Source organism: Dipodomys merriami, unplaced genomic scaffold, assembly GCF_024711535.1.
Source record: "Dipodomys merriami isolate MVZ:Mamm:240054 unplaced genomic scaffold, mDipMer1.0.p SCAF_4086, whole genome shotgun sequence".
NCBI lineage: Eukaryota > Metazoa > Chordata > Mammalia > Rodentia > Heteromyidae > Dipodomys > Dipodomys merriami.
In genome coordinates, this window is record NW_027205700.1 from 403 (window position 1) to 11,005 (window position 10,603).

The 10,603-nt window shown below is 40.4% G+C and overlaps 1 protein-coding gene across 1 annotated transcript; it reads left to right on the forward strand.

The window, feature by feature from the left end:
* Window positions 1–689: 689 nt before the first annotated feature.
* Window positions 690–9,877, forward strand: LOC138806810 (anthrax toxin receptor 1-like; the record flags this gene model as incomplete). Its single annotated transcript, XM_069992159.1, has 7 exons — window positions 690–729; window positions 988–1,186; window positions 2,562–2,643; window positions 3,153–3,186; window positions 5,046–5,125; window positions 8,038–8,106; window positions 9,797–9,877. Coding segments are annotated over exons 1-7 (585 nt in total), but the record flags the coding sequence as incomplete, so codon positions are not given.
* Window positions 9,878–10,603: the final 726 nt, after the last annotated feature.

The following is a 10,603-nucleotide window of genomic DNA, read 5'->3' on the forward strand; positions in this document are numbered from 1 at the left end:
ACATCATTTGTCACTTAGGATTTGGTTCATTCAATTACTTTCCAAGCAATTGCTAGGATAAACCAATATTATTTAACTCATTCACTCACTGAAGAAATCATTTATCATATCAATCAGGAGCAAGACCTCTTGTTTAAATCCACTCTCCCACCCCCCACCTCCACCACTGACTAGTTGTAATGCCTTAGACAGATTTCTTAGCCTTTTGCGACTCCATTTCCTTATCTGTGCAATAAAGGACATAGTAGCTTGTACCTCAGAAAGCTATCACGGTCTAAACTGGATGAAATACATTCCAGTGTTAAAAACTAAGCACAGAGCTGGGCACCAGTGGCTCAAGCCTATAATCCTAACTACTCAGGAGGAATACAGTTCAAAGCCAGCCAAGTCAGGAAAGTCCACGAGACTCTTACCTCCAATCACAGAAAAAGCCAGTAGTGATACTGTGGCTTAAGTGGTTGAGCAGTAGCCTTGAGCAAAAGGAGCTCAGGGACAGAGCCCAGGCCCAGAGTTCAAGCACCAGAACTAGCGAAAAAGAAAAAGATAAAAGAAAAAGAAAAACCTGAACTTGGCATACAGGACCCATCAGTGTTAGTCATGGCCACTGCTCTTCGTGATACAGGTGTTACTGAGACCTTCCCAGTCTCAGTACTGCTCCAGGCCAGAGGCTGCTTTGAATAATAGAAAACATGGTGAGAGTCAGATTTGACATCGTCTCTGCTCTTCTACGTAAGTTCTTGGAGTCTGAGAGTTCTCTACGGTATTAGAGGAGCAACAATACCAACAGTGAAAGGTTTTCATGAGGGGAAATCAGAAATTTCTAAACAGTGGTTTGTAGATGGTGAGGTTCTTTCCTGACCCAGAAGGATTTTTCTTTCCTAATATAAATAGTGTCTCTGTGCCCTCTGCCACTGAAAAGAGGAAGACAACTTCAACCCCTCTTATGGCATATGGTTTAAAAACCTCTTATCAGGTTATGTTTCACAGAAATTACACTTTTACAGCCCAGTATGGAACTGTATAAAAGCCAGGAACAAGAGTGTGGACATCTTAGACAACAGAGAAAATGCTCCACAAGGATTTCACTTGGCACCCACACCATTGGCGTGTGTCACCCACCATTTGCTCTTTCCCATGAGCTGTACACTTCCTCTTCCTACCCCTACAGTCACCTTCAGCAACCAGAGTGAGAAAACACAGGCACCAGCCACAGCAAACACTCTAGTTTGTCCTGGAAAGCATAGATTCCCTGGACTTTTATTTGCAAACCGACTGCATGGTTTCCTTTGGCACAGCCATGAGCATGGCAGGCACAACTTGGTCTGAGCGTCTCTGCTTCTCTCCCACGTCCTTGCAGTGGCCTCTGGCTGCTGCTTCTCTACGCTTCCTGGCTTATGAGAACCTTTCGCATCTTTGCCCACATTTGCTGTGTGTCCCCTCAGGAGCAATGCATTTTAAGATTCATTGTGAACATGGAGGGAAAAAGTTGTCATTGTTACAGAAAAGGAAGATCTTCACAAGCAAATAAAGATTCCCGCAGGAAAGTCCTTTCCCTCAGTCCATGTAATGTCACTCATCTTATCTATGGCTCACCCTGGATGGATAATATTGTACAAAGACTTTCCATCCTATGACTTTAGGAGGATTGTTAGGACAATAGAGCAGCATGTAGGTGAATAAGAAGGCTAGTACCACTGAGCTCTGATGGCTAATTACACCTGTAATCCTAGTTACACAGGAGGCTGAGATCTGAGGATTATGGTTCAAAGCCAGTCTAGGCAGGAATGTCTGTGAAAGCCTTATCACCAATTAAGTGGGTGTTGGGGAAGCTGGAAAGTGGAGTGGGGGCTTGTGTGATAGAGCACCAGCTTTGAGCAGAAATGCTCAGGGATAGCATCCAGACCCTGAGTTGAAGCTCCAATATAGGGAAAGAAAGAAAGGAAGAAAGACAAGACAGACAGAAAGAAAGAAAGAAAGAAAGAAAGAAAGAAAGAAAGAAAGAAAGAAAGAAAGAAAGAAAGAAAGAAAGAAAGAAAGAAAGAAAGAAAGAAGAGAGAGAGAGAGAAAGAAAAAGAAAGAAAGAAAGAAAGAAAGAAAGAAAGAAAGAAAGAAAGAAAGAAAGAGAAAGAGAAAGAGAGAGAGAAGGGGGAGGGAGGGAGGATGGGAGGAAGGGAGGGAGGGAAGGAAGAAAGGAAGGGAGGAAGGGAAGGCAGGAAGGAAGGAAGGAAAGAAGGAAGGAAGAGAAAGAGAAAGAGGAAAAGGAAAGAAAGAGAAAGAAAGGAAGAAAGGAAGGAAGAAAGAAAGAAAGAAAGAAAGAAAGAAAGAAAGAAAGAAAGAAAGAAAGAGAAAGAAAGAAAGAAAGAAAGAAAGAAAGAAAGAAAGAAAGAAAGAAAGAAAGAAAGAAAGAAAGAAGGAAGGAAGGAAGGAAGACAGGAAGGAAGGCAGGAAGGAAGGAAGGAAGGAAGGAAGGAAGGAAAAAAGAGACCAGTACATATAACTATCAACAGCCACAGAAAAAAAGAATTATCTAATATGACTAACAGGGTATGTTTGGTTTTCAGGGAACAGATCCGTCAAGGCCTTGAAGAACTCCAGAAAGTTCTGCCAGGAGGAGACACATACATGCATGAAGGATTTGAAAGGGTAATTTCAAGACAGTTTTCAGCTCCAAGTATAAAGTGTGATATGGAATGTCCACATAGGGGTAGCTGCAAATGCATTAAGGGGGCTGAACATACCCTGTGACCAGAGAGTACAATTGCACTCCCCACCATGAGCTTAGACAGTGACAACTACATCCAAAAGCACTGAGGAAATGGATTTCCTCCTTCGTGACCTGATGACTCACACATCATGGTGCACACAAGTCTCCTCAATTCCCAGCATGATCTTTGTGATGGCAGCTTCAGTAGTCAAGACAGAATTTCAGTGAGTTCAACTAGACATTGAACATGTTCATGGCTATATGACTGAAGTATGAGCGTAATCTTATGTGAAGACCATCCATTGATATTTGAGTGAATCCTGGGTGGATCACATAAAGATGGAGACTGAGCCTGGCAACCTATGAAATCAAAACCCAATGTCCAATGTGCTAGTTGCAGTGATAAACAGTAGTTCTATGTCTAATAATTTGCTCATGTGTTTTTCAGGCCAGTGAGCAGATTTATTATGAAAATAGCCAAGGTAAGCCTGCTGTATAAAGCACCATTTTGAGATATTTAACATTTTTCTGTTTGCTTCTGAGAAAGCAGAGCCCTACTTTTCAGAATGCACATATGATATTGTCTGTAAATCTTTGGTACACATAGCCCAAGAATGCATAGAAAGATGGCAAATAGCAGGTCAAAATCCAAAAGTTATGTAAAAGTAATTAAGAACCCATTGTGACTCCAGCCTGCAATTCCCATGAATAATTTTACATTTTGAATTCATTAAACTAGGAAATACTTGGATAAGTAATGTAAAGTCTTGAATTTTTGCTTCAAATCTCATTATCTTGACCTTCTCTGAGATCCAAACCTCTTTATTATATCCTGCGTTAGCCTGAAGTTAATGAATGATCAACTAATGGTGGAACGAAGAAATTATAAAGAGAAAATTTATTATTTTGAAACCCAGGAAGTAGTATACCCTATGAGAATTCACATGTACAAGGTTATTCATTGAGGTATTCATTAAAATGGAAGAGATGTCCGAACAAGTATGACTGGGTATAATATTAAGATCTAGATACCAAGCCAGATGAAGTAGCTCAAGCCTGTAATCCTACTTACTTGGGAGACAGTGATTGGAGGATCAAAGTTCAAGACTAGTCTAAGTATAAAAGTTCATGAGACCTGATCTCAACTAATGGTTGAGCAAGGTGGTATAACCTGTCATCCTACCTATAAGCAAAGCACAATGGCACAATGGCCCAAACCATAAGGAAGCAAAATTTGGAGGATCACATTCCAGTTCAGCTTAGGCATAAAATCCTACCCTACCTTCAAAGTAACTAAAGAAAAAGGAGATGGAGTTGTGGCTCCAATGGTACTGCACTTTTCTTGCAAGCCCAAGACCGTGAATTTGATTCCAGTACTGGAAAGAAAAAAAGAAGAGTCAAGGTTGGTTTCAATTTTGCTTCATTTAAGTGCAAGACATACTTAGCAAAAGGCCTAGAAATAACAATAATAATTATTGTTATTATTTTAGCTATTATTACTATAGTGTCTTTCATGGAAACCTTTCAGGCAAATCTCCTAAAAGAGGTTCACTAGGCTGAGCATGTGAGCATGGGGGCTCACATCTATACTTCTAGCTATTAGGGAGGCAGAATTAGAAGAATTGAGGTTCAAGGCCAGCCCCCACAAAATATTTTTGAGACTTCCATCTCCATCAATAAACCAGGTGTACTGGTACAAACCTGAGATCCCAGCTACCCAGGAGACTGTACATTAGAAGGATCATGGTGTAAGGTGGGCCTGAGTAGGTATTTGCTTCCTCAGAAGCATCTACTTACTGTTTGTTTTAAACCACAATAAATAGAATAGTCTTGGTATCACTATCAAAGCTTGCTAATAAATCAGCTATGAGCATTGTTGCTAGAAGTCTAAATATCACTGAGAGAATTCTAGTAGATTTTGCCAACTGCTATACTACTTCCCATCAGCTTGTAAATCTCGGTAACTATTACCTTCTGTCAAACTGTCAGGAGGTGTTACATGTGCTCAACTACAATATGAGAGAAGGGCCACTAAAGGTCAAGCAGCTTAGTTTACTCTCAATGGATAGCCATTAAGAGAACTGCTACTAGAAGAGGATCACCAAGTATGGCCATTTGTTGAGAAGAGGCTGAGAAATCCAGAAGCAACACCAATTCCCCCTGAATGTCTCTAAGAAATATTCTTCATGCTGGAGTTGATCCAGACCCCAAAAGAAAAAAAATGGATATTTTCACACTATTGACTTCAGGAGGTTGAGCTTCAAAGAGATAAAACCCCAGGGCTGAGACCTTTTCCTGGAAGGAGCAGTGTAACTGAATGTTTCTTTGTTGCTTTGAGCAGGGTACAGGACTGCCAGTGTCATCATTGCTTTAACTGATGGTGAACTCCATGAAGATCTTTTTTTCTACTCAGAGAGGGAGGTAAGTAGGGGTCTAGCTTGTATCTAAACAATCTCTGGGGTGGTTCCATGGTAAAACATATTTTTAGCCTGTGTGGGGGCCTGGGTTTGATCCTCAGAACTTCTTCCTCCCCACCTACACAAAAGCAAAAGCATGGAAACAGGACTTCTCCCTGAACTGGGTCACTCTCTTCTGCACTCAGGCAAAATGATAAGTATTCTCTGTTAAAAAAAAAAAAAAAAAACCCTGAGTGAAACAGTGTTTCATATATAAAAGTAATCATAACTCTTTTTTTATTTTGTCATTCATAGGGCTTGAACTATGGGCCTGGGTACTGTCCCTGAGCTCTTCAGAGCAAGCACTCTACCACTTGAGCCATTGTGCCACTCCTGACTTTCTGGTGGTTTATTAAAGATAAGAGTCTCACAGACTTTCCTGCCCTGGCTGGCCTTGAACCGTGATCCTCAGATCTTAGCCTCCTGAGTAGCTAGGATTACAGGCATGAGCCACTGGAGCCCAGCTCATAACTCATTTTGAGCATGAATTTTTGTGTTTTATACATGGTTGATGTTTTTCATCAACCATGAATTTTTTTACATATCATTCTGTGCTATGAGCAATAAAAATGCCAACTTCACCTTTATTAAAGGCATTGTATTAGGAGTTTTCAAATGCCATATGTCATACTGGTACCATTTTTCTTCCATTTTCCCCCATATTTTTTTTTCTACTAAAGCAAGAGAAGGAGGAAGAATCGCTTAAAACATTTAAGTCAATCTTCCCAGAATGTACTAACCATTCATGAGATTCTTCTCTAAGAAACAAAGTAGAGCACTATTTGCTAGCCGAATTGATAGTAATCTTTCCTATATTTTTCTTTTTCTCATGCATGTATTATACTCTAATCAGATTAACCCCCTCTATTACTTTTCTCTCCTCCCTTCCCCCTTCTCCATATTCAACAGCTTTCAGTGAGATTTTTTATGCCATCTTCATATTTCCATGCAGTGTATTTTCACCCTTCATCATTCCCTTCCCCTCTTTACCTCTCCCTTGCCTTCTCAAACAGTCCCAAAACTACAATCATAGTGACATATATTTTTTTCTCAAAAGCAAGCAAACTAATTCTCTGAATGAAGCTTTGGGATCATTAAATGAGACTTAGAAAAGACATTTAGTCAAGAATGGTAAAGTTATATTTCTACTTAGAAAATCTTCCCACTGTAGGTTTGAGTTGAATTATATGTGCACTTAGCCTAAGGAAACAAATTATGGGGCTGTTTTAAGTCTTATGATTGATACAGGCTCGTTTTGACCAAGCTAGAAACACAAGAAGGAAGCAGGCAGTAAGAGATGGAGAGTCTAGATGCTTAGAGAAGTTAGTCAAAGCATTAGGTTTTCCTCAAGTTCATGACTAGTATTCAGCCCTCTCTAGATGTATAAAGTATATATTCATTCATTCATTCAGAGTTTGCATATACTGGGTAGACACTAAAGACATAGGTGATTGAATATCTTAACCATGAAAAAACATCTGTCTTTCACTGATTTTAGCACAGAGGATTACTCAACAAGGGGAACATGAAAGTTAGCATGACAGACATCCCTGAGCATTTGGGAAATCATGCATTTCTGTATTCTAAAATTGAAACCCTGGGATGGGAACGCAAAATGGCTTATTTGGGCACTAAATAACAGCCAAGTCAAATGAAAAACCTAATAAGGAGAGAAATGGAAATAAAACAAATTATTTATGTCTGCGGCTTAAAATAGGGGTTAGCAGAAAGGAATGTTAGGTATGGCACATACAGACTTGAAAAATATATTTGGAATGCCAATGCCAATAAAGCAAGCTTTCTGGGAAAGAAAGATAAGTCTCAAATTATAAAGAAATGGCTCTTGTTAATTCTATAGAAACCCCAATTAGCAGAGAGGAATCACAGAGCTCTTAGTGATAAGGTTGAGGTAACACTAAACCTAAAAGATTCTTTTCTCGTGAAAGAAGTGGGGGATATTTCCAACACTGAGGAGGAAAAGGCATGTGTCTGTCCCTTTCATAATTCAGTGTCAGACGTCAATGGGTTTGTGTCCTGAAGAGGAGAGGACAATAACACAGTTCACACCAACATGTATATATTGAGCACTTACTGTATGCATAGTATCAGTTATTTATTGAGCACCTGCAGAACATGCCAAGTTTGTCCAATTTTTGTTTTCTATTCTGAAACAGAAGAAGCTGGAAAACAGATACCACAGCCATTAATAAAACAAATATTAAAATCAAGCCCAGTCCCAGATGCTTTCAATGGTCTCTTATACAGAAGGTCATGGCTCACCTGTTCAAATATATCCTACTTGCATTGCACAGGCTTTATTGCTAAAGGATGCTAGCATCCGTGAACATCTGCAATGTTCTAGACTTTATGTGAGGAGCTCTGTGTATATTTTCTCATTTAATCCCCAGAACACTTTACAAAGTAAAATCAAGCATCCAATTCAGGTACACCTGGTTCTAAAGGCCACATTTTTGTGTGATATCATGCTGCCATTACAAGCAACAAAAAGTATACCAATAAAAAACACCTCAGAGCAATGGAAAAGGTAAATATTTCCCAGAATTGTTTATGTGATTTGTAGCCTAATGTTTCCCTTTCCTCCTTCTTTCAAAGTCAGTACTTTTCTCAATACTCTTCTCCAGGGGTCCTTTCAGCACTATCTGGACTACCTGCTCTCCTCTGCTCCACCTTGCATTGTGTTAGATTGCACTGTTCACTGGCATAGGAGCTCCTTGGGAACAGGGATTGTTTTCTCCAGTATGATATCTGGCACATAGTAGATGCTCTATAAATAACTGGCACTACTACTTGGTAAAGCCAACAGAAACACGTTTGTCATGGCATCTCTTTCTAATATCCTTTGTTTTCTTGATCCAGGCTAACAGATCCCGAGATCTTGGTGCAATTGTTTACTGTGTTGGAGTGAAAGATTTCAATGAAACACAGGTATGATCGTGAATTTCTTTTGGCTTAAGAATATACTGAACGATGAATGGTAGAGAATATGTGCATCCAGCACAGGGAGCCGCCACAGTATAAACCTTAGGTATGTTATTTTTGCAGAAATACTCAGCAGGTGGGGATTACTGGATGTGTAAGGGATATGAAGTCATTTGGGGAAGCACCTGGGGTCTTCAACACAGACTATCCAGGCAGTATGTTTCTTAGTTGGCCTTCTTAGTGAACATTGACTTGCCAAAGTATCAAGACCAGATATGGGAGCTGGGCACTGGTGGCTCACACCTGTAATCCTCGCTATTAGGAGGCTGAGATCTAAGGATCACAGTTTGAAGCCTGCTCCAGCAGGAAAGTCTGTAAAACCTTTTCTCCAATTAACTACAAGGAAAAAAAATTAAAGCCAGAAGTGGAGCTGTGGCTCAAAAGGTAGAACACTACTAGTCTTGACCATAAATGCTCAGTGACAGTGCCCAAGCCTTAAGTTCAAGCCCCAGGGCCAGCATATAACAAAACCAAAAAGTCCAGATATGAGTTAACTTGGAATAATTGTTTCTTAAAAGAAAATAATTTGGCAAGTATGATTTTCTTACTCAAATGACAAGCAATCCTTTTCACCTATTAAAAATGCAATGCATTTTCAATACAAAAATACAGAGATAATTGGCCACATAAGCCAAAAAGTTACTTACAAGTACTTGTACTTATATGTACAAGTAAATTGTGAAAACCTATTAAACTAAACAATAGTTTCTCAGGGTAGTTCATAATTTCTTTTTGTTATAATAACACATGAAAACCCTTATGGCACATTGCTAAATGAACAAGATTACAAAGCACAGATAATGGTATATGCCCACTTTTAAGTATGTATGTATGCGCTTGCATTGAAGAAGCATGGAAGTCTGTATATATGAAATTATTAATAAATATAGACATAGAATGACTGGTATGGAAGGGGTATGAGTGACTTTTGTTTTGTTTTAGCACGTGGAATTTTCCTTGTTTCATAGTAAGGATATTTTACATTTGCATTCAGTAAAAAGAGTAAACCGTGTGTGTGAAACCATAGCTACACACCAGCACAGGCTATGACCGGTGCAATCCCAGAACTACACAGAGAGGTGCAGGGTGGAAAAGCTCACAGATCTGAATCTCTGCCCTCAATCCTCTGCTCTATAAAGCCAGAGCAGCTGAAGCAATCGCAAGCCCCCATTCTTTCCTCAGCAGTTCAGGTGAAAGGTTGGAGGCCTTGCCAACAACAAAGCCTGACTTTATTTTTAAAGTTGCTCTAAAGGAAGCCTGAGTCTGTTTGATTTGAATAAAGTTGCAATCAGGGATTTGGGTGAATGGGAGAAAACTGGGCCAATGGCCTACCCCCAAATCCATAAATATATCAACCTATCAATATATCATCCAACTGGGTGATCTTACCGCTGCTCCTGAGGAGGAAAGTAATAAAACAAATGTAAAAGCTGGAGCCTCCCCTGGGGCCTGCTCCACAGACCCCTGGAAAGCTCTTGGTGATGAAGGCACTTCATTGAGGCCTATAAACCCAGGAAGGCATCATGTCTCTCCTTTTTTAAAACTAAGTGAGGCCCGTACACAGTAGCATTCCTAAGCACTCCACACTGAACACATCCTTATCTCTGTGTGCATTTTGTGTCTGTCCTGTTCTCAGCTGGCCCGGATTGCGGACAGCAAGGATCATGTGTTTCCGGTGAATGACGGTTTCCAGGCTCTGCAAGGCATCATCCACTCAGTGAGTAAATAGCTTCCTCTGGGGTCCTTTTCTGGCTCCAGCCTGCAACCAATCCCCTTGTCCTTCTTTCTGAGGCTGCTCTTTTTCTGCTTGAGAGAGCGTTCTTTCCCGTATTTTGTGTCTTCCACGGTCCACATTCCTCTTCAATCTTCAATTCCTTGTTTCTTTTCCCCTTCTGTGCTAACTCGACCCAACAATGGAAAATTTAAAATTGAGAGGGGTCTTGCTCCGGCAGTGAGCCAGACCTGAGGCAGTCTTTCTCACGCTCGATAAAATGTAGCTGATGGTTTGTATCTGACCCATTGCTACACTCCTTCTCTGCTTTTCTCAGCCATAACCAAACACAAGCCGCCATCAGAACGTCAGCAGGCTGAACCTTAATCTCTTGCCATTGGAAGCACCTTAGACCAGGTTGTCTACTGAAATCAGCTGGAGAGATTTTTTTTTTTAATATTGATGATTAAGTCTCTGGTCTGAGGTGTAACCTAGGCTTTGGGAATTTTTGAGATTTCTCCAGGTTATAATGGTCAGCCAAGATTGAGAGCTACTGACACAGACCACCAAAGAGGGTGGCTTCACTGTGCTTCAGGTGTTCTCAGTTGCCAGTTCTTCTTCACACATGCAGATGGGTTTCTGGAATCCTTTTCCTGGATGGTGAATAGAATATTGGATTTTGAGGTCTTTCTTATGTACCCTTCAGCCAGAGGTCAGACCCTTGGTCCAACT